Genomic DNA, 23,763 nt, shown 5'->3' on the forward strand with positions numbered 1-23,763 from the left:
TTGTCCTGAACTAAGTTATTTGATCTGTGTAAAACAAAGTAGAAAATCCCAAACACGAAGCAATAAACGTCTCTTCAGTCAATTTAGTTTAAAACATTTCTCACTACAAAATAAATATATCTTAGTGGACATAAGATGTTGTGTACTCAATGTTCTCAAGCAGAATTATCATTAACCTCTACTAATAAGGCAAGTTAAGTGTTGATTCTATATGCTTTATTATTGAATACTTGATTACTGAAAGTGGTTGTAAGTAGTTGCTTTTGTCAAGTTAAAATGTGTGTTTGGTAAAATCAGAGCAGAATCTGATCAGATTTTGCTTCCAACTCCTCTTTCACAATCATCCCCCTCTTATTAAAAATCTGATCTCATGGTGAAACCCTGTCTCTGCCTGCATTATTTAATCCTGCAAGAAAAAAAATAGGTTAGATATGACCCACTTGTTTTGGGTTTGTTAGTATCCCCCCCTCTCAGCCCTGTCCCACAGGCAGAAAAGTAGGTGAGCGTGTCTGTCTGGTTGCCTACTGCCTACTGACAGACCCAAGGTAATGCCAGCCTCCATTTTGGGTAAATCCTCGCTGATCTGCCAGCTTGTCCATCTGCATGGGAGTGAGTGAGGGGGGAGGCAGAATCTCTGTGAGGGCAGATTGACGCACGCACATGAACCCAAAAAATCATGTCCTGAAACTTTACTGTCTCTAAAATATTGTGTTCCTGAATGAATGGTTGAATTCAACCATTAAAACATTTCACCTTTTAATAAGGTTAAGAGCTTTGTGTGCACTGGTTTACCACTAACAGAGACAATGTCTGAATTAACTGGTATAAGACATCAATTCACTGGTTCTATAATGAGCTGGGATGAATTTCTTGGCATTGAATGAATCCACAGAGTAAATAAAGTAAAATACAAATAATTAATAATTACATAAGTAAACATATTCTATGTTTTCTTTATTTTAGTTTCCATTTTCATTTAGAGACAACTCAGTGAGTAAGGTTCATCATTAACAATGTGATAAAGTTTTATTTGTATGTCAACGTTGAAGTATCACTTATTTGTTTTAAATTAATATTATTATCATGGAAACGTATTGTTTATTCTCCTGAGTAAATGTTTACCAATTTCTTCATGGATTATGAATGCTTTGTCTTGTATTATTTCGGTGTCACTGCAAACCTTTGCACCCTCTCACATGGGATTACAGCTTTTATTAATCTGACATGCACTGGTAGTACGGGTACAAAATCTGAAGACTAACAAAAATGAAAGATTACATAATATAAAAGATTTTATGCACAACAGTTTTATGCTCTATGTTAAAAAACAATAACACATTGTGCACTGAAAGGACCCTGAGAATCTGCTAATTTAAACGTTTCAACTTAATTTGTTCTTTTCAAACATAAATAACTCAATAAATAAATCCAGCAGCAGAAACAGGTTGATTTAGATTTTTTATTATTCAGAGTTGAAGACATGAGCTCATCCAGATCCAACAAGAGGACACGTGTGTGAGTGGAAAACAGACTGACAACAGTCTTTGAGCGATTCTAATAAAAAATGAGGCATCAACCGTCCACTCGTCCACATACAAGCTTTTTTCCCTTTTTCCTCTAAACTTGACACAACTCCAATCAGCTGTGTCAACGCTCTGAAGCTTCTCAGCCACATCAGACAGTGTAAATAAAAGTTTTGGAAGCTTGTCTCCTCCTGACGGGGGGGCGGCTGATTTCCTATTAGAACCACTTTGCTGGGAAAACACAAACATGTGGGTTTTGCAGTGGCGCTGACTTTAAAGTGCAATTTTATTTTTCAGCTTTGTTGGATTTGCAGAAGTCATAATTCACACAGGGATCATGAAGGGGCCAACAGGGGCTACATCACTACCCACAGTATTAGTATCAAATGGAAAAACTACTTCATGGTAACTTGTTTTCTTCTGTAACAAACTACTCAGGAATTATCGGAAAGAACATGGTTGTCATTGGTTCCATTACTAGTTCTAATAATACTTGACTGGTTGCCTAACTTGCTCCAAGCATTTTGCACTGTTGACTAGCTCCGTATAGTGTGTATAGATTTTGTGCTACTATGCAATGCTAAATCAATGCTTTAGATCCCCATCCATCGTCACCAGCACAGGAAATAACTCAACATGATATCACTGCATGTGCAAAAAAACAAACATGTCACTACATATAAAGGAAGTTACATCATACTGCTCGCAGGCAAGCGCACACACACACACACACACACATTTGAACATACACACGCATACGGTCTGTGCATGTACAGCAGCACGTCATGCCGTCTTTATAGGAAAATGCCCTCAGTCCAGCTAAGTCAACTCAAACGATCCCATCACAGACCACAATTAAATCAATAATCAAACCGATAAAGACACAGTCAATGCTTCTGCAGCTGCAACTCAACAAGGACACATGTTCACACGTCAACGTTCGCACACACTTCTGTTTCGTGTGTGTTGCCTCTTTTTGGGATGTGAATCTGTTGTGTGTTTATGTCTGTGTGAGTGTTTACATTAAGTCTCTTGAGATCTCGGAGAAGTACACGAAAACGGGCAGGAAGGCAAACTGGAATACATCGTGACTGAATTCAGGTGAACGAGGTTTACACTGGCAGTCGATGGGCGACAGGTTTTTACAGAAAAGCTTGTTACATGGGTACGAGAGGAAGACGTCGTTATTGGTCGAGGAACCTTTTTCCGATACGAAGTCCCACAGGACAAGCTACATCAGCACACGGATGATATTTTAACCACACCAGGACAGACAGCCTTTCACTACTCGCTTCTTTTTCTCTCCGTTTTCACTGTTATACAAAAAAAGTCATACAAAAATACCCCAACATTACATTCAATGAAGGAAATTTGTCAATTTCTGAAAAAAGTGCTCTTGCATAACTGATCATGTATGTCGCTTTCCTTCTCTCTGTCTCTCTTTCTCTCGCTCTCTCTCTCTCTCTGCACTATCTCTCTTCAGGTAGTTTGTTTCTATACAAAGACCACGAGGGAGATTCACAGTATCGATGGGGTTAACAGTTGGTGGCCAAGACCGGTGGGTGCACGTTTCACTCAAAGAAAAGTGCAAATTAGGTTGGGACAGAGTGTTCAGGGGCGTGCAAGAGTTCCGATGCTGCCAGGACTCAGCAGCTGCCAAGAGGGAGGGAGGGGAGGGAGGGGAGTGAGGGGAGGGAGGGAGGGAGGGAGGGAGGGAGGGAGGGTGATGGTCAAGGGAGCTGTTGGTCTTGAAGTCGATGTCCTCTGGAGAGGACAGAAGAGAAAAGAGGGGAGGACAAAACGTCACAACAAGCAGGGTGGAGGATGGGGGAGGAGGGCGGGGCAGAGTCGATGGCGATACTGGCTCAGCGTCACTAATCTACAATTGGCAGGAATCCAAGCTGAAACCAGCATCTAAGACATTGTTTCTCCTTGGTTTTTCAACATGTTCCAGGGTCCTACTGTCGGAGAGAGGTGTGATGGGGGTACGGAGGGGCTGTGGGGGTGAGGGGTCCAGCGGCGAGGACTCCACTCACGCCTCCATATACTGGGGAGGAGGCTCCTTGGGCGGGAGGGCGATGGCCTCCTCGTACGGTGGCAGCAGAACCTGAAATTCAACAGAACAAAAAGGAGGCTCAGTCCAGACCAGTGAATAGTTGAAAACATTTAATTGATTGTATCCTATTGTGGGAATTTCTCAGGGATACTGCGGAAATATTTTGGGAAGTAAATACAATTCACGAAACAGTAACAGGAAGTGATTTCAAACTCAGGCCTAAAGATAACACTGGATATGTAGATACGGAAACGGACAGTGACTTCTGTAGGTATTCTGGATTCATTGTGTTCGTATATGTGCACGTCTTCTGAAAGCTTACAGACAGGAACGATAGACTTACATGGTGGAACTTTTTGAGGAGAGATTTTAAATTGAGTTTGTTAGAAACTAGAGGATTTTATAAGACGGCATCACAACCTTTTCCAATGTCGACATGTTTGTTGTTGTCGACTCCGCGCTGGATGTATCGGGTAGCAACCACACCAACTTAAAGGACACATGGAAGTATGTGAGCAGTGACGTGTCTCTGTTCATACGTAAAGGCAGCATAAATTAGCCTCTAGCCACTGCTGCATGTTTCCCCCTGATTCATTCAAGCTCTTTACACTGCATCCGTATAGAATAAATTACTAAAGGCAACACACACACACACACAGAGGCCAGGCTAAGTTCACCCTAAGCCAAAGTCTCTCTCTGTAAATGGTGTTATAAAACCATCCCTGCTGCTAATTCAGTGAGAGAGAGAGAGAGAGAGAGAGAGAGAGAGAGAGAGAGAGAGAGAGAGAGAGAGGGAGGGAGGGAGAGAAAGAAAGTGAGGGAGAGAATATTCTCGGAGGGGATGGAGTTGTGAAACAGCCAGAGAGGCCCAGCGAACACATCACAAGCTGGATTTGAAATGAAGTGGACAAGCAGACTATTATGTAACATGTCCAGAAGAGAGAGAGAGAGAGAGAGAGAGAGAGAGAGAGAGAGAGAGGCAACGGACGGAGATATATTCAGGGGGGAAAGTGAGAGCGAGAAAGAGAGAGAGAGACGACCCTTGTGCATTTTAATGGCTTTTATATAAAAGCGGGACAGAGAAGCAGCTGGGTACTTGATGTGTGATGCTGTAGGAAGCCATTTAGACTCACTGACGGATTTCTAATAGTAAAAATAGATTGAGAGTTCTATTCATTCACCACCATGTGTGTGTGAGTGACTGTGTGTGTGTGTGTGGAGGAAGGGAATGCAATGATGATGTTTAAACAGTTGGATGCTGTTTGTTTCTCTCATTAAAATTCCATGTAGCTTGTGCTGCTTATTGGTGGATTTAAAAATCTAAAAATCTGATTTGTATTTTATAACATTATCAATTTTGTGGCTCTGTGCTCAACTGCTAATCCACATCCAATTTAAATATAAATATTATCAGGGTTAGATAGATCATTATAAATTCCGGCAGAGGAAAACACAACTTCTTCCATGCAGTGGACAAAACCCACTGGCACATACCCAGTATTTTCTCAAAGGCCATATGATACACAACGTGATATCAGACCCTGCTGGATTAGCTCCTGCCCGCTGAGTCTGTTTTGTAAGGCGAAAAATACGTCATCAGTGAAGCTGGGCCGCGGCAGCACAAGGACGAAGTGACAGAGCGATGAAGTGCTGCGACGACAGAGGGTGTGAGACAGATTAATGTCTTATGTATCTGTGTTGAGGATTACAGACGGACAGACAAATGGAAACTGTGCTAAAGCCTCTCAGAAGGCCAGAGTTAACGCTGAGGGACGGACACCCGGGCTCTCAGCAGCCGGCCAATCACACCTCAGGAAGACCTACAGCACTGTACTGTACCAACAACACCAACGTCACGGCCTGACGCACACTGCTCAACAACAGAATGCAAACACTGCAGAGTCGATGCTACTTTAACCCCCTGACACACAATAAAGATGGATTTTAAACATTTAATCACTTTTAATATTGAGTGAATCATGTAAAATCATTTAAATTTCTACTGTAGCAAGAATAAATATACATTTGAAATGACTGAGACATGGGATAAAACAGTAGATCCTGGTCAGTTTGGATTTTTTTGAGGGAGATGGCGTTACCAATATTCAAAATTAAAGGATCAGTGTGTAAGATTTAGGTGAAAGGGATCTATTGGCAGAAATTTAATATAAAATAATCCTAATGGTGTTTTTTCGCTAGTGCGTAATCATCTCAATTGTACGACTTGTTATTTTCTTTACCCTAAAATGGTCCCTTTATATTGAAATACTTTTACATTTACATCGGGGGCCGGTCCTCTCTACAGAGGCGGCCATGTTCTTTTACTGTAGCCCAAACTGGAAGAACTAATCTAAGAGTTTCAATGACAACTGAAGTCTACCGAAGGTTCTCTCTCATGTTTGGAACGGGAGGGTGAGGTGAGGGTTGTTCAGCTGCAACATGCAACTTCACCACTAGATGTCACTAAATTCTACACACTGAACCTTTAAATTTAAAATTCTGTCTATTTTTCAAATCTAAATTGCTGGTCTAAGCACAATTACAGCTAAATAAAATGTTATACATACCTTGTAGATTTAGAGGTATCAACTCATTCAACTGCAATAACATATAAAAGTTAATATGGTCTATTTTTTAGTATTTTATCATTTTATTATTTTACTTCGGGCCTAGCACTTGCTACAGCGTGATAAAGTAAAAGTGCTACACTTAAACCTCTACTGAGCTTGTAAGTCAAAACCATTACAAAAAAAATCAATGCTGTGCAAATACACTTATATTAAAAACCGAGGATGGGATTTTCAGTGTGTCCTTGAGGTAAGGGAGCGGGCGGGTGGAAGTGCGGACTCACCGTGGTGTCGTTCGTGGTGACGTAAACCAGGACCTCCGTGCTGCCCCTGCCGCTCACATATCTGTAGCAGTTCCACACACAGCCAATCAGGTAGGCCTGAAAAAACAGAGAGGACACACAACGACCTTTAGAAACACGGTCTCCACTTTTCATTATGATCTCATCCATTCATCAAGGTTAAAGATGATACTGATGATGACAGCAGACATGCATCATACCAACACTTCATAAAGCCTGTGATATGTCAGCTGCATCCTAGGCAGGTGAGGACTCATGGCAATTCAATTCACTTGTAAAAGTATACAGGCATTTTAATGAGTGGTCCAACCATCCGACACTTGCCCAAAAGCTACTTATCAGGCGTTTCTTGCCTCACTAAGGCTGTGGCTGCACTGAGGTTTAGGTTTGTCTGACTTGGCAGAGGAACAGGAGGTTCATTGTGCATATGTGTGAGCAGCCTGCTGCGTCGGTACCTCTGCCAACCGTAAGAGCAGCTGTAGGACCAGGACGCCCAGTGGACTGCTAACGAATCACTTTACCATCTGCTGAGCCGACCTCTTCACCGTGACGCCAACTGTAAACAGAGGTTAACGTATCCACGGCAGTAACGTACGCCCTATTGCACCTTCGAAGCTGATAAAACTTTTAACGGTGTTCAACTTGTAATTTTGATCATATGAAATATAATTTTAAGGCCAATTTTTTGTGTTTTTTCAGTGACATAAGTTTTGTTTGAAAGGTCCAGTAGTATTTTTTTGTCAGAGCTGTTTTCAGACATGAAATAATGTATGAAATACTGTTTGTCTTTCACATATGAAGAACACAGCAGGATATTGTCCGTAACATTCAGACGAGGGGTGGCGCTCGGATAGAGCATGCAGGAGGCAGGACATGATGTTTAAATCCTGCTGAGCAAATCTGGTGTTTTTGTTCATTATAAATTTTCCTTATTACACACAACCTCACCAGAAAGCTTCAGGAAAATGTCTGAAAGCAGCTTACGTCAAACTGTTTATCTTTTAATTTATCCAAGCTTCTATCGACTGCATCTAAATCTTTGTATCTGCTCTCTGTTTCTAGCCTCTCCTCTCTTTCCGGGTCTCCTTGACTGTCTTCCTCCGTCATTCATGTCACATGCAGTTGAATGGCGGATGTTGGCTCCAGCAGGAACTTCAGCAGGTGCTGCCTCTATGCCGAGAGCTCAATGCGTCCTTTAGCAGATTTCAGATCTGGTACTTTTCCAGGCGACTGAGTCAACTATCATCATGGAAAGGAACAGGACAGGAGCCGATACATTGTACATGCAGTGCATCGATCAATATGGGCTTCTATTGATTTCCCTTGGCAAATGTCAAGATTACGCTCTGAGCAAGACCACGTCTACATTTGATCTGTGGTATTGAATTTCGGAGCAATGTGCAGTTCAATGATCGCACGTACACACACTGTGCATCAAAGCTCTCTGTCTGAGTCAGGGCAGTTATAACTCTTCTCTCTCTGGGAGTCCAGCAGTTTGTCTCCCAGTGGCTGCTTCCCATCATAAAGCCCGGCTCTGGATGTCTGCCGAGAACATTTCCAATCTGAGCTCAGAGGAGAAACAACTTGATTTGATTGTGCAGATGACTGCAACTTCATATCCCATCTCGTCCCAGAGCCCCAGAGCGGAACTGCGCCGGGAGAACCATCCATGCATTAAAGGGGAATTAGCTTGACCGGAGTTTGGTTTCCTGTCGTCCCCGACCCACGGCTCTCTGGCTGTGTGATAATCTCGTGAAGAACATTGATAATGGAAATGTTCGCACTGGCACAGTCATTATACACGCCATATGGCTCGTACTGCTACGAGATGTGCACAGTGTGAAGCGTAATTGCTTTAATCACATTGCAACATGATGAGCAGATCTATTAAAAGAGGCAGTTGTAGAGGGAACCGACTGAGTGTGTGTGTAATCTGTGACAGTGTGATGCATACATCATTATATTTTACAACTTTACATTTTTCTATGCATCTCTACAGTGTTAGACATCAGTCACATGGCTGTGTGACATTTAGAATATTGCCTTGCAGTTCATCTCGTCATTCAATTTGCAATTTATATTCCTGACTGTCCAGACTTATATAATGTAGTGAATAGTTAAAAACTCCTTTAATGAAAGGATTTTGGTGCATTATTATTATATATTATGCTCACAAGAATGGGATGGATGCACAGAAACAAAAGCTGTAAAAAAGGCTGCACTAGGACGACTGGGAGAACCTGGAGAGGCTTACCTTGAAGGAGAGGATGCAGCCAATGAAGACGAGGACTGCAAAGACTAGGCACATGTTGTTGGTGGACATGATGTCCTCTTTGTAAGGGAATGTCCCCGGCTGAAACAGGAATAGATTAAAATAAATAAACAGACAGGAAGTAACAATGTGGCCTGTTAAATCAGACAAAACCTTTAAATCTTAAACAACTAAAGAGTCAATATAGAGCTGCATAAATAAGACCTCTGTTAATGCCTGGGGCTTTCTTTCCCTGACCCAGCACAATATCCTGAATCTATTAAACATTCAATTAAAAAGCAGCAAACTCTTTGTTGAACTCAAATGTTTTGGGCCGACAAGTACAAAGTTTTTTCTGTAGGTGTTTTTATTTGTGAACATGTGAAAGTCTCCTCACCAGCTGCTGGAGGTAGTCCTGCACTGTGTTGGGATAAACCACCACGCTGATGGCTACCAGTGTGTTAAGGGCAAAGTCGAAGACTTGGTAGCAGAAGAATGGAATGATCCAAGCAGCATGTTGCTATAAAAAGGAAAGATAAATAAGACAAATATTGAGAAACTCATTAAGCATAGAGGGAATAGATCTGTGACTGATTGTTTGTCAGACCAGAGATTGAAAGTCTCTTGTTTATTTACCTTGTAAGCACCGTACGTTGCCATGCCACATATAAGAATCATGAGTAGGGATATTGCAGTAGCGATGCAGATATCTGCAGAGAGACAACCACAACAAGGTGAGAGCAGATCATCGGGTTTACCAGTGAAAGAAAGAAACAGCAGGAAAGTAACGTCATTTCACCGGAACCTGAATCCACCTGATGTAATCACAAAGTCTCTGTGAGGAATTATACAAAACAAAGCACCCTGGTAACCTCACTATTTTTAGCATCCAATATGACTCGGACAAAACATGTTCGACACACGTGGATAATTGTTATGCAAGGTGTTAATCTGACGAAAAATGCAACACCCTCCTCAGATTCACATTACAGCTGCAAAAAAGACTGATGAGGCCCCTGTGGCTCTGGAGACAAGGTATTTATACGTGTCCAGGTTGGAGAAAATGATCCCACATCACTACTCATCAAAGTCAGTGCTTGCTGTGGAACAGTCGTATCTCTTTTAGGTTTTGTTAACCAGAAAAAAACACTTTAACCAAAGGACTTTTGCGAAACACAAAAAGGGGGAATTTAACTTGGGTATCTCATCACGACATTGAGGTTTTCTGTTACAATCAGTGATTATTAAAGCAGATACTGTGTTAAGACCCAGGAAATGGGGGTTCTCTTCGATCTAATTGCACCACCATGCATTTCACCCCCCACACACGTCATCCACAAATTCTAGTTTAATTTCAGGATTTCTGTGCATTTAATTATAGTGATATTTTGACGACAGCTCGTTTCCATCACTCCCCTGTGTGTCACTTTGTCTGACTGACGCTGCACAAGCGACAGAGCGGTCCGAGGGCCAGCAAGTCAAGATGGCCGTTTTAATCCGATGGAGAATTAGAGCAGTCGTTTTTAATCAGAGCAGCCAGTGACAGGGTCTGTGGCGTTCCAGAGGCGACTGTGATGATGATAGCTGCCGGAGGGGAAGCACTGGAAATACACATGAGGTTTGATTTGTTCTTCACGGTGCTGAGCCTACTCAGCTGTGTCTGTGCTGACAGCAGCATTCTGGGAAAAGACGTGGTGGGCAGAAAAGAGAGGTGGTTTTAAAGACGCTGAAACACGCGGGGCTACAGGGACACGCTGCTGGTTTTAATGACCTCTCTGGAAATACACAACCAAAATAATACTGTTACTGAACCATGCATTGAGATTAGGGCTGAACAATACACTGACATTAAATGATTGTGGTATTTGCTTCTGCACTGCTGCCTGGTGCTTCCCTTAAATAAGTGAGATGAATCTGTGCTGGAATAAATGGCGCCACTACAGCAAACACTACTGTGGGACTTTACACAGACTAACCTCTGGATTTATGTATCAAACAAACAGAATCAATTTGTCTTTTAATATGTATTTTTTTATGTTAAACTCCACTGGAATGTTTGAGTAATCATACACGACTTTATTTAATTAATTGACATTTGTTTAAACAGTGCATCATCAAGAGCTCGAAGAGAAGAAGCAAAATAAGAGTTTGCATAAGTGGATTATTGGGAGTAGGCAATATGGGTTTTAAAAGAACTACAAAATTAAAATTGTAATTAAATGCCATCTGGGTAAAAACTTAAGCTAAAGAACATAGCAAACCTGGTAACCCTTATACATCTTAAATGGGTGGGTTGAATAATGGATAAAAACTGATAATGCTTCCTTGAAGTCTGCAACTAAAAATTATTTTAATTATTTAGTCAGTAACTTTCTTTTGTCAGTAACTTCTTGCCCATCACAGTTTCCCAAACCCAAACGCTAATGTCTTTAACTTGTGTCTCACTGATCTAAAACCCAGAGATAATCAACTTAACGGTTATAAAAACCAGACACATCCTCACAGTAAAGAAGCTAGAACAAGCAAATGTTTTAACACTCAATTATCAGAATGGCTGCAGATTAATTTTGTGCTGACAAATGGTTTCATTCATTAAAGATAACAAACTGCTTCATTGAGGACATTTAACATAATCTGTCATCCCAGGAGATCATTTATACCGAGCTGGACAGACAACAACGAGGGGATTAGCTGCACTCACTTGCATCGTCCATGACATCGATGTCAGTTCCCAGTTCAGAGCTGGTAAGGTGGTAGCGGTACTGAACTGGGTCGTTGAGAGCCGACAACAAGATGAGTAGCACCACTGCATTGATGAGCTGTGGGAAAACATTGGGGGGAAAAAAACAATATTCATTATATTTCACTGTGAAGTTACCCGTCTTTAAAATCTTATGTTGATTTCCAGGCACTAAGTTTATTATACTTTTAGAAATTAATTTTTGTGCACATGGCATTTGTTAAATCAGATAAAAGACAAACCTCATCAATGTAGAAGTTCATAGTAAATCATAATCTGAGACACAAGGATCGAAACAGTTCAATTGTGTTTCGCTTTTCTTTTTTTCATATTTACTTATGATAAAGTTTATGAATAACCTGTAATATATCAAGTCTACATTACTTTATCATTAGGGTTAGTTAACCTCATCTTAGGATTCATTGTTGTGTACAAGGGACTTTCACCATCACCACCTTTTCGGTATCAACAATCAATCCCTCCAAAAAAAATCCATATCAGGCTCTAGAAAATAGTGAAAAATAATATGAACAAAATCCAACTTGACATTCAATTAACCTGGTTTGTTAACTTAACATCCAATAGATGGAGACATTGCTGTGATGTTCAGATGCAGTTGTGTTGCAGCATTTATCACAACAATTATGATGAGAACAAGTTCTCATGAGTCTTCTACTTATATTTAGATATCTACTATATCTCAACATTGTATCTGTGGAGGTATTCCCCCGTGTGTTTCAATCAGACCTCTGCTCACATCGGGTCAGAGAGTCAGTGGACTGCCGCTCACTGAAGGTCAGGGATTTACCAGGCTTACTGACCTATGTTTAAAACTTCAGGTGATCCCAACAGAAAAGTGACTCTATATTTAACCTGTTCAAGTGTAGGACGATTCAAACAGGGATTCACCGCTGAGGTTTTTACATTCCATCACAACAACAACAACAACAACGACAACAAATCAGCCAAAAGGGAAAGAAAAAAAAGCATGGGAGCAAATTGAGAATTATAAGATATGATATCAAATAATAAATACTTGAGAAGAACCGTGAAGCTGCGTGTATCATTACGGTTTAAGACCAATGAGCCGAGGCTGCAGCTCAAACGTGTTGTTTGGACGAACAACAGAGAACATCGCTCAAAATGGCAAATGAGAACAGAAACAGAAAAGCAGCAGCAGCTAGCCAACTTAGCTTCTCCGCGCTTCAAACTCAACGACAGCTCGTTCTATCGCATCCCAGCGCTCGTGTCACATACTGCGGCCACAACGGAAGGTGTACGAGCCTGATACGCGGGTGATAAATGGCGAGAAACGCGACTCACCATGTACCATATTCCCAGGATGATGGTGCCCGTCCGGACGTGGCAGCACAGGCAGCAGCTCGTCGAGTACCAGCGGTCCCACGGAGAAATCATCTTCTCGGCTTTGTGTGGTTTTGTCGGTTGTTTTGTTTTTATCCTGCTATCCGACTTTTCAGGCTATTTCATGAAGGCTGCGGGAGATTCAGAGATTCGAGCCCCTGCGACGAGAGAGAGAAGGGAATGTCTGCGTCCTTGGTGCGATGGAGGAGGAGGAGGTGGCGGAGGAGGAGGAGGAGGAGGAGGAGGAGCGGGCACATCCAGTATGTTCCCCACGTCTCTGCGAGCGGACTCCCGGAGAACACACTGCCGCTAATCTGGCTCATCCGCGGGTCATGTGACCAGCGGAGGAATTGACGACATGTCGGTGCCTCTCTCAGACACACTTTTTTTTTTTTACTGTTGATGAAGAAGTATTTTGTTTCCTCCATCATGTTGGGGGAACTGGAGATGAACCTCCCAATGGGGGGGGGGGGGGGGGGGGGGTTAATTATTTCCTTCGGGAGGTTAATTCAATTTATGATGAGAACGTGGGAGACCACACAAAATGACAGATTTAACAACATTGAGAATTTGGCTAAAACCACACATTTGCTGCTTGTAGGAAACAATTTCACCGTGGCTTTCCAGAGAAGACTCTTCTTATTCAGTGAGCACTTGAAGGTGCAACCACTGCCACTTTCTGAACAGTCTCACTCAGAAGAAACACAAATATAGAGAAGTACGCATAATCAGGTTGTTGTTGCTTCCCCTTCAGCTCACTATCAGTGGCTACTGGTTTCTGTCTGAGCCTATTATTCTAAATATTAAAGATGTTTGAATGTAAGGCATGCAGTTTGTGGGAGACGGAGATCAAACCACCAACTTGCTGGTTTGTGGACGCCCTGTTCGACCTCCTGAGCCAAGGACACATGTTGGATTGTTTCACAACTCGTTATCAGATGTCAGCTCCCTCAAAGGGGCCTTAAAACATCTCCACTGTCCACACAACACTTGTGCTCCAATGAAAATCGCTTATGAACCTTTGTAGATGCAGCGTTTTGGGATTGTTTCCGGTCATGAGAAAAAGAGTAGATGTGAAAGTCACATGTCACTATGGATTCAGCACGCAGCACTTACCATGTGAGGAAACTTGCCAATGGCAGCAGTTTTATCTGTCCCCCATGTACTGGGTCACCACTCAGTCAAATTGGATTTACTGTAACTTTGTCTGGATCTGTGGGAACGTGCGACCTTCATTATTTCCGCAGATCCGGTGTTTACACGTTGACACGATCGAAGATTGATGTGTGTTTCACCGCAGCGTTAGAACCAGAAGCCATCTTTCTGTCAGCATACACAACCCGCCCCCGGCCTGACAGATGGGCCAGTGACCAAAGGTCTAAGTTCTGGTCTGTGGACAGCATCATCGTCACATTAGGGGATTTTCCTCCTCTGCCATGACTTAGCAGTGACCAGCCTGCCGCCTTTTTAAATGCAATTCGAAGAGCAGACCTCAAACCTATGGTGCTTCCTTCCGGCCTTTATGATTTCCCATACAGCAGGTACACAGAACATTAAAATGATCAGAAAGAAATATTTGTGTAAATATTTCGGAGGGATCTGACATAATGACCGGAAGTTCAAATCCCCATAATCCTTTTTTCCCAGACCTGCTGGAGAAACATAAATCCCACACCCGGCGTTTGGCTGCAGAGATATGTCAGTTGGCCTGTGTAACGTCACCGCGCTTCAATGACTTGTTTAAGGACGTGACTGTCAGGGATTATGTGGGTTTTTTTCATAGCAAGGCTTTGAGTGACCACAGGGCCTTCCATTACAGAGTGACCTTCATCATTATTACATCTGCCTTTCATGCACTCATGAGAGAAACAAACAACGAGCGAGTCAATCCATGAGCAATGAAACAAAAAACTGATATCCCTCTGAAGTAAGGCTGAAAGGAGAGGGAGCCAGAGATTGTGAGAGATTAAAAGCTGGTAAATCCGAAATGAACTGAGAGATAAGGGATGGAGAGAGAGAGAGGAGGCGAAGGAGGTCAGGCGCTGTTGAGCTTGCCATGCGTCTGCCCCGCCATATTGACTGGGGCAGTGGTTTGGCCTCGGGATGGGTCACTGCGACCGGGGCCAAACTCGGGCCTGGCTGCTGACACAGATTTGCCTCTCACCATAGGCTATAGTGTTTCCTCATGGTATTAATCACAGATTCAGGATCAGTTTGTCAGTGGACAGGTAGACAACACAGCTTCATATAGGCTGTGGTGAATTCTGCTAATAGAACAACTGAATGCAACACTATGTCTCGTCATCCTGGGGATAACGGTGCATGTTTTCAAATGATAGCATTCTTATAAAGTAGTTCAGTTTACAGTTATTAAACTGATCCTAATTCCACCTATCCTTAAAAAGGGAATATATGCATATGTCCTGTAAAGCCTATATGATTGTTTGATAGATCTATAGATTGACATCCAAACGGGTATTACATGCAAATACATAGGTGACAAGTCTTTAATCTCAAATCATCAGCTTTGTCTTTTGGGATATACACTCTCTCCCTCTGTTAGTTTACTACTATTCAAACTCTTTCCACTTTACCAAATAGAGAAATTACACTTCACTCTAATGCTCTGCAGCATTCATGAGATATCCTTCACCAGAAATATTTTAATCTGAATCAAAGTAATGGACTGAGAGGGATACAAATATCACACTATTTGATTTATTAGGGCCCGAGCACTTACAGACAGTGAGGCCCTATTGAAATTGTAATGATTATTATTATTATTTTGCAGGGAAATTAATTGGCTTTTTGAGGGCTTTAACATGCTCAAATTCTTACAAAAATTTGCAGAAAAGTAGAAAGTGGTGAAAATGTATTTATTCTGGAGGAATTTTAAATGGAAAAAATAATGGAAAAAAGAAATAATGGAAAACAAAAAAAAAACTGGGTGCACATGCGCAGAAGCCCACTGCGCACATCCTGCTATTAAATTTTATTTAAATTCAAATTTTTTCTCGCACAGAATTTGTGCTTCCGCCTCAGGTGTGTCCCTGATGTACACGCTGCGGTGATAGACTGCGGTTAGAGTCAGAGATTAATCAAAAAAGATTAAATTATCACGTGCATAATTCCACAAAGTAGAGGAGGAGAAGAAAGAGCAATATAGAGGTAAGATTCAACCCGATTTGTCGAAATGATATGCTATCAGTACAGCTGATTATATTTGTATTGTTTTTTAAAGGTTACAATTTTGTCTGCCTGTGTGTGCATCTGTATTCAGCCCAAAAGTTCTCTGGGATGCATGACAGTTTGGTGTGTATTTAGGGGGGCGCCAATTTGAATTCTCGCCTAGGGCGCCAACATTGCCAGGGTTCATGAGGCAAAAAAGGGTTTGTGAGGTCAGCATGTCTTTTACCACCAAACTCCAATCAGTTCATCTTTGAGTCAAATTTGATGTTTGCGCCAAATTTATAGAAATTCCTTTGAGGTATTGTTAAGATCTTGCATTCATAAGAGCACAAACATGTTTTGCAAGGTCACAGGGACCTTGATCTTTGACGACCACAATCTAATCGGTCCTTACCTGAGTGCAACTCAGAGCTAGCACCAAAGTTGAAGATATTCCCTCACAATGTAGTTCGGATATCATGTTCATTTAAATTGCATCAACATATATACCAACAGATGGAGAACCCGAAAACAACATGCCTCTGGCTACAGGCTGTTGTCAAAGTAAAGGCATACAAAAATCCCAAAATTTTGGAATGGAGTAATTCAATTAAAATGCTCTGAGAAGCCTGAGAAAAAAAAAATCCCCACAACAAAGATAACTTGCTGTTTTGTACATTTTAAGTAATCAATCCATTATCTATTCGTCAGATTCATGCTTCGGTCCCTGATAAACAAGAAGTACAAACTTATGACAAAGTGATATCAAGCATTTCTGATTTATTTTAAATTTTGACCAAACAAACATAGAAATATCATTTGTTTCTCCTCATTAAACAAAATCATTCACAAAAAAAGACAAGTATATAAATACATTGATTGGATCATTTTAATAATCTGTAAAAATCAATCCAAAAAAATATGCCTGAAGCCACACCAAAAAAAAATTTTGCTCTATCTGGTCTACAAACAATGATGTACCACGGCCAGCTGAGGCGCTCTCCCTACCAACAACAGACTCCAACAGAAAAGCTGCAATTTCTCTCCTTTGAGAAAGCTATTACAGTATATACATTGAGTGGTAAACTATTCCACGACCAAGTATCAATAGTTAAAGCAAGAGATCATTCATTTATTTTCATGTAGAGAAGTACTATTATCAAAGTCATGCACGATGAAATTACTCCTGACATCAAAACTTGCAATTAGATGGAAACTATTTAAAAAAAGGACGCAAATGTTAAACATCTACAGATTAAGGCAATGGAATTACTGGAAATTCCTTTTGTATGTGTGTAATTGTGTGTGTTTTTGTTTGAGTGTGTGTTTCCTAAGTCCAACTGCCATGTGGAATTAAAGCTGCTCCATACCATATCTCCGTGTATGTTTTCATTCTCAATTTACATCAAGAAACAAAAGTTACAAGTTTCACATTCCACAGAAAAAGGTAGTTAAAAAAACAACAACCAAACAATCCATTGACATCAAAAGGAAATCAATGCAGCCTTTTGCACAATGCAAATCACAGACCTGGAAAAAGCCCTTACAATCTGTACATATGGCATGGCTTTTTCTAGCACAAAAAACCGGAAGATAGTATCTCTAAAAAAACAGAAGAGAGAGAGAAAGAGAGAGCGAGCGAACGAGAGAGCGAGAGAGTGCAGGAACCGGGGTTCATCTCTAGAAAAATCAGTCTCGTCAGATGAGGACGGACAAGCTCAGAGTGGTAAAAGTAAAGGGACAATTTTCAATAGTGCTACTGCTTTCCTGGGATCATCACACTACTAAACGTTACACTGCCTCCTAGTGGTTTACATCGGTTACTGTGCTCTTGCCTGAAGAGTCCAAGTGCCAAATCAGAATCAGTTCTACAAATTAAGCTAAATTATCTGATGAATTTGTACTTTTTCAGAATTTTCTTAAATCACAGTTTCAACATAATATGGTTAAATATGCAGCCAGTGTCTTTGCTATTCCTCTCCCAAAAGAGGCAGAAGTTTATTTTACCAGTTTGGCAAAATTATTTTTGGATCAAATTATTACCCTTTAAGAGTGATTGTGTCAATTTTTCTATGGCCAGATGTTTTTTTTTCCCTCCAACCACTGTGACTGACCCTGAATCCAACAGGTCCACAGCTGCCATTCTTCATGTAGGAGCTTTTACAAACTAAACAGCAAACAGTCGATGATTTAAGTTAATAGATATCAATGAAAATAAATTTTAAGGTCAAGTTTGGATGTATTTCAATCGTCATTGGGTTTACATAGAAAGTGTTATGGATAGCTGTAACAATTAATTCTTCATACAAGTCGTGTAGCCATACTTTTGAGAGCGAACAAGTAAATAGTCTTAAGTGCTATAAAGTTCAGCCAAATCTGACAGGAGGCCTCCAGCAGTGTATGAACAACCATATGATCACATTTCTTTTTACATGTATGTTGTCCTGACAACAAACCAACATGCAACAACCAGGAAGAATCCCTCTGCCAAAGCTCAGCAAGGAAAACACATGAATTTGTCTCATGGTAACTTAGCTGAAACCTAATATTAGCTTTGGGTAAATGGAAAAATGCATTTTTGTACAGTAAAGACGAGTTTGTCTCATAGTTTCTCTGTGATGGTGTAGCATCCTGGCAAGAATGAGTAGGAGGCATAATTACAGCGACCGATAACTGTCAATATATGTACAATCATGTAAACTTTGTATTTCAATAAGCCTTAGAAAACTCCAAACCAACCCTTTTAGACGGAACTGAGACTCTATCTGATGAACACATTTCAGTAATTTGACATACGGGCAGATTCATGACTAACAAAAACAAAGTGCAACTCATGGGGAATTAAAATGGATGGTTCTCTTTAAAATAATAATTAAAAGAAAAACATGTCGGTTTTTTGGGATTTGCAATGATAACCAAACCCTTTAGATGCCATTAAAAAAACAACTACATAAACATGTACCTACACTGCGGGTCTAGCTGTCCTGAAACTCCACTCTGGCTGCAGTGTAGCAAATAGTGCAAATTAGTTAAGATTTCAGTCCACAGGACCAGATTTCATCACTACATTTACCCAAGCAGGTGATATCTACTGTTTATTTTCTGTTTTGTTTAGGTCACTGGTAAACTGTTAATGTAGCTCTGAAACAAACTCTGTACCTTGAAATTATTGCATGTGATATATTTAATAAAAATCGTTTGCATATGTTTAGTTGGAACCTGTGATGTGAATTCATGTTTCTCGTCTGACTTTTTTCTTCTGCGAAGGTTTCGGAGGCTCCGCGATCTGCTCAGACATCTCTGAAAAGTCAAAGTAAAAATTCAAGTTATATTTAGATCCAGCTCCAAATAAATGGTTGGAACATTTCTTCCCTTTGTGATGTTTTTCTGCAAAGTGAGAAAAAACAGATTCAGACTCAGAACTGTTGAAACCTACTCTGAGTGGAAGATATGCTGGGATTCTGCTTTTTGGAGGCCATCACAGGAAGCTCCTGGGGTTTGGGCGCTGCGTTGACCAGGGGTGCTGTGCTCACCACCTAAAACCAAACAGATGAAATTACATTCCCATTAAAAAAGGGCAAATATCTACAGTGCTGCGGCTTTATACTTTACTCCCACATATTAATCTGAGAGCTAGAGGTTTTGTTCTCTTGCCTGAGCCTCGGATGCAGCCTCCTCTTCTGCCTTCTTCTTCTTTTTCCTCTTCTTCTTGGACTTTGCTGCTCCACCAGAGGAATCCTCGGCATCCTTCTCATCCTCGGATACCTACCCAGATAAAAACACATTCAAATATTTTAAATTGAAAAACAATATCTGTAAGTTCTAGTCAGAGAAAAATAGCCAGAGCAGATCAATCAAGAAAGAGGTGCATTAGGGATTAACACTAAAAATGCTATTCCCAAAGCATGTCACATGTCTTCAAGAGCTTCAGGCCACGATTAGTTAAAGTTTGAATAAAAGGGACGTGGAGGCCCTGAACATAGAGCAAGACCTTGTTGGGGGCCGGCTGTTCCTTCAGGGGAGCGGCTGCTGTCACCAACACAGGAGGCTCTTCATAGTTGCCCCAGTGCTCTGCTGGGGCACTCCAGTCAGAGGCGGAGTCAGCTGCTGCCTGTCCATCTAAAAAAACAAACATTACAGCAATTAACAAGATGGAATTCAAATCAAGGTAATTGTTGAAGAGGGTTTGGTAAACAGTATAGGATGGGCTTTTGAAACACTTACTGTAGCCAGACCATTCATCATCAACCGTTGGGGTGCTCGCCCACTGCATCTCAATTGAATTGGAAATTGGATCTACAAAGGACAAAGGGGAGGTAAAAACCTTAAAGCAGCTAAGACTGAAAATAGAAAAGCAAAATAAACACTGATCAGATGATGGAGCTGGCAGTTAATCACAAAACAAACCTGAGGTGTTGAGTCTGCCCATGGAGAAGGACACGGGGTTGAGTTCAGTCTTTATCCGACCATCAATGCCACTCCATGCTGCTGGCACAGAAACACAGAATAAAACATATGTGGAATACAGTCAAGATCTATTTGTTTTATATGATATTTTGTTTTTTTAAATGTTTGGACAAGAACGATTAACTTATCAATATAACCTCTACTCAGCTGCTCTTTTTTTTGGTAATACCAGTACCAGCAAACGGCTCGGTGAGGCAGGATATTCTGACCTCAGTTTCTTCTCCCCATTTTTTATTTTAGCAGTAGAAGTGGGAGCATTTTATTGTTTAGCTGTAGCATGTTGACTCGTTCATCTTTACAGCCACACTTACATTTTAAAGCCAGCATTCTGAGAAAAGCCAGAACAGTTGAAAATAAAACTCAATGCTCTTATGCTTGTTTGACACTGCTTTGACTTTGAGATGCAGGTAAGTTCGGCCCATGTGCTACCTTGTGCTTCCGGTGTCCAGCGCTGGGGCTCAGCCGGGCCCCTGTAATGCGGAGCAGAGGGCACGTTCCTCCACTTGGCTCCATCCATGGCACCCATCTGACTCTGAATCTTCAGAGAACTGTCGGTCCATCCTACGCCGTTAACAGAAGGCTCCTCTCGCCAGCTGGAGGACACTGAGATGGCAGGAAGACACAGAGTCAGACTGGGGCAGTTTGGTCAAGTAGCAACAATCTTACAATTATTTAAAAACATTAACAAAACTTAACTCAGGAAAATAAAAAGTCAGGTAAAAGGAGAATACCTTTACCAGCTCCACTTGCTGTATCCACCTTTCCACTGGTTCTTGGAGGCAGCGACTCTGAAACAAAGCCGAGCAAAAAATTAATTCAACAAAGCCAGATATTGTTTATTTATTATGAGTGATAATATCTACACACAAAAAATCCTTAAATATTTTTTGGGGCAATTTAATTTAAACTACATTTGATATACACTGAAACACTCGATTACTTCTCTACCCTTGTATACAACACAAACCCCCCATATCTACCATCTACACACACAGTCATTGTTTGTTAGATGAATACCATGGTTTCCTCTGTGCTTCTTGGCATTGGTGGGGGCCGTGGCTGCAGTTGTTGTCACATGGGATTTGGGGACCTCGACACCTCCTGAGCTCCCAGAGTCCTCAGGGCCTTTGTCCTTCCTGCGCTGCTGCTTCTTCTCACGGTTACTGACTTTGGTCTCCCATGCACCTGGGTGACAGACAAAACAACAACAACAAATAGTTAGACGTCTTGGTTCGTGCAAGGGACAGAAAAATACAAAAACAAGTAGAGTTGATGCACAAGCCTAGCAACAACAACTAACGTGGATGATTCTTGTTGTGAGTAAAACAAAACTGGAGAGTTCAAGTTTGCTGGAAATAGTGAGAACATTAATGGGCGTAAACAGGATATAGCTGAGCAGTCAGTTTCAAAATGAGAAGTTGTGAAATTTCCCCTACAACCGTTAAGTCTTACCATCCTCAGGCTCCTTTGAATAATTTTTAGTCACATGCTGAACTGGTTTCACCTCCGTCTTCAGTTTCTTCTTGTTCTTTTTCACCTGCACAGGGGCCTGCACCTCAACGACCTGGGGACAAAGACAATTAGTAAATTGGTTGGGCACCGGCAGAGGGGCTTTAGCAATATAACAACAATGACCAAATTGTTTCATAAAATATTAGGACAGCTCTGGAAGACTGGAAAAGGGAAAACAATTATTTTGGCTGCCCTAAGTTATGGCAGCTGAAGGTCAAACACACCTTCCCCGTTTTGATCTTCGGGGCCTGCTTGGGAACCACCTCAGTCACTTTGACTTCCTCCTGAGCGACAGTCACTGGCTTCCCATTAGACTGAGTCTTCTGTGGGAGAAAGACAAGAAATTGCATTAACAACTTGTTCACAGGTTTTACTTTTAAAGATGGATCCTAACACTATGTCTGTCTGCAGCATCCTTCGCAAATGCACCTTGAAACTGCCCCATAAACAAAAGGAAACATTAACAAGGGCTGGGCGATAAAACAATAACTAACTCAATATCATTTTCATCAATAGCAATATAACGAACGTCCAGATCATTTCGATATCTTTCTTATTCATTCGGCAAGCATGCTGAAGAGGTACACCACACACACAGTCTATGGTTGCACCTCACAATTGTAAAATACATTGTGGTTTATCAAGTGTTTCTTTCTACTCATAAAGAACAAGATTAAAACAACAAGCTTCACTAAGCAGCAAAGCATCAAAAGCTCTTTAAACTTGAGATAAATAGAAATGTGTCTTTACTAAAACTGCTTAAAGACAGCTTTTTGAAAATCATTACCTTGTTCAAAGATCAGTTTATTATTATCAGACATTATTCCATCGTGTATTAACTATTTGCATTATTATATCTGCTGTCTTTGATTTTAGATTTTGCATCACAACTCTGGCTGCCAGTGATTTTTTTAAAGAGACATTGTATTTAATTCTTGTTTGAGATGTTTTGTTTTTATTTGTCCTCTTTCTGAAGCTAGTTAGCGTTAGCATTCTTTTCCAATATCAACCCAGTGCTTCGCCGGATCTCGAGTCTGTAATTTTCCGTAGTGGGACTAATTGAGGATAATCTTGTCTTTATTTAAGTCATGAGTACGTACATCACATGACTGGCTCTGTGCAGCTTAGTGTTTACTGAGTAAACTAAGCGAGTGGAAACCCTAATGACAGGTAATAGTGTGTAAAATAGCTAACAGGCTATTAAACGTTGAACCTGGGGTCCCTTTGTGTTGACATGTCAGAGGAGGAGATGTTTGAATTGAGCGAACTGACTGAGCACCTTCCTCCAGCCTCCATTGTTTCTAGCCATCGCACTTGTTTCGTTTCAGTCTCACCGTGACTCGACAGCTCGTTACCGCCGCCTGCGGAGCCTTTTCCGCCGGTTTCTTCTTGTTCCTCTTCTTCGGTTCTTCTGGCTTCGCAGCTACAGCCACGTCGGCCTTGACGGGCTCGGCCTGGGTCACTGGGGCTCCTCGCTTCTTCCCCGAGAGCGCACGGCCGCAGACGGCGGCCCAGGACAGCGCTAGCAGCAGCAGCAGCCCCGCCGCGGCCGTGGACAGGACGACCCACGTCGGGTACAGCTCGGGCTTCAGACCCAGGTTGACCCCGAACTGAGCCTGGACGTAGCCTTGTCCCGACGACAGGAGCTCTTTCAAACGGCCGGAGAGCATTTCGGCTTTCTCCAGCGCCAAGCCTCGCAGGTCCCCTGCCATCTTTCCAAATTACGAAAATGCTAGCTAACTGTTAGCTACCATAGCCTGCATCCGTATGCTAACGGAGGAGTGGCTAATCCAACCTGGTTATAACGTGAAATAT

At 41.5% G+C, this 23,763-nt stretch overlaps 2 protein-coding genes across 4 annotated transcripts; both read right to left on the bottom strand.

The window, feature by feature from the left end:
• Nucleotides 1-1,445: 1,445 nt before the first annotated feature.
• On the bottom strand, nt 1,446-13,091 carry laptm4b (lysosomal protein transmembrane 4 beta). 2 transcript variants are annotated; one of them, XM_062410510.1, is made up of 8 exons: nt 12,763-13,091; nt 11,401-11,518; nt 9,336-9,409; nt 9,097-9,219; nt 8,703-8,801; nt 6,431-6,526; nt 6,147-6,177; nt 1,446-3,630 (listed from the first exon to the last, which is right to left on the bottom strand). In XM_062410510.1, exons 1-8 carry the CDS (start codon nt 12,853-12,855, stop codon nt 3,482-3,484), a joined length of 783 nt encoding a protein of 260 aa, XP_062266494.1. In that variant the 5' UTR covers nt 12,856-13,091; the 3' UTR covers nt 1,446-3,481. The 2 variants fall into 2 exon arrangements, with proteins under 2 accessions (XP_062266494.1, XP_062266496.1); XM_062410512.1 differs by lacking the exon at nt 6,147-6,177 and having other exon boundaries at nt 3,409-3,630; nt 12,763-13,083.
• Nucleotides 13,092-16,732: 3,641 nt separating this feature from the next.
• On the bottom strand, nt 16,733-23,725 carry mtdha (metadherin a). Of its 2 annotated transcripts, none has more exons than XM_062410644.1 (12): nt 23,283-23,725; nt 22,173-22,271; nt 21,889-22,000; nt 21,454-21,621; nt 21,168-21,224; nt 20,866-21,039; nt 20,377-20,457; nt 20,194-20,265; nt 19,961-20,088; nt 19,624-19,734; nt 19,406-19,505; nt 16,733-19,269 (listed from the first exon to the last, which is right to left on the bottom strand). In XM_062410644.1, the coding sequence occupies exons 1-12, from the start codon at nt 23,658-23,660 to the stop codon at nt 19,202-19,204; spliced, it is 1,548 nt and encodes a 515-aa protein (XP_062266628.1). In that variant the 5' UTR covers nt 23,661-23,725; the 3' UTR covers nt 16,733-19,201. The 2 variants fall into 2 exon arrangements, with proteins under 2 accessions (XP_062266628.1, XP_062266629.1); XM_062410645.1 differs by having other exon boundaries at nt 20,377-20,454; nt 23,283-23,721.
• Nucleotides 23,726-23,763: the final 38 nt, after the last annotated feature.

Source organism: Platichthys flesus, chromosome 17, assembly GCF_949316205.1.
Source record: "Platichthys flesus chromosome 17, fPlaFle2.1, whole genome shotgun sequence".
Taxonomy (NCBI): Eukaryota; Metazoa; Chordata; class Actinopteri; order Pleuronectiformes; family Pleuronectidae; genus Platichthys; species Platichthys flesus.

Bases quoted from the DNA above. Each gene is read 5' to 3' on its own strand.
- laptm4b (XM_062410510.1), bottom strand. From the start codon at position 12,855: ATGATTTCTCCGTGGGACCGCTGGTACTCGACGAGCTGCTGCCTGTGC. The intron at 8,802-9,096 runs GTGAGGAGACTT...TTCCTGTTTCAG, and splicing joins AGGACTACCTCCAGCAGCTG to CCGGGGACATTCCCTTACAA. The intron at 6,527-8,702 runs GTAAGCCTCTCC...CTGTTTTTTCAG, and splicing joins GCTGCATCCTCTCCTTCAAG to GCCTACCTGATTGGCTGTGT.
- mtdha (XM_062410644.1), bottom strand. From the start codon at position 23,660: ATGGCAGGGGACCTGCGAGGCTTGGCGCTGGAGAAAGCCGAAATGCTC. The intron at 20,458-20,865 runs GTAGCACATGGG...TTTCTGTGCCAG, and splicing joins CTGGACACCGGAAGCACAAG to CAGCATGGAGTGGCATTGAT. The intron at 20,089-20,193 runs GTAAGTGTTTCA...TTGTTTTTTTAG, and splicing joins TGATGAATGGTCTGGCTACA to ATGGACAGGCAGCAGCTGAC.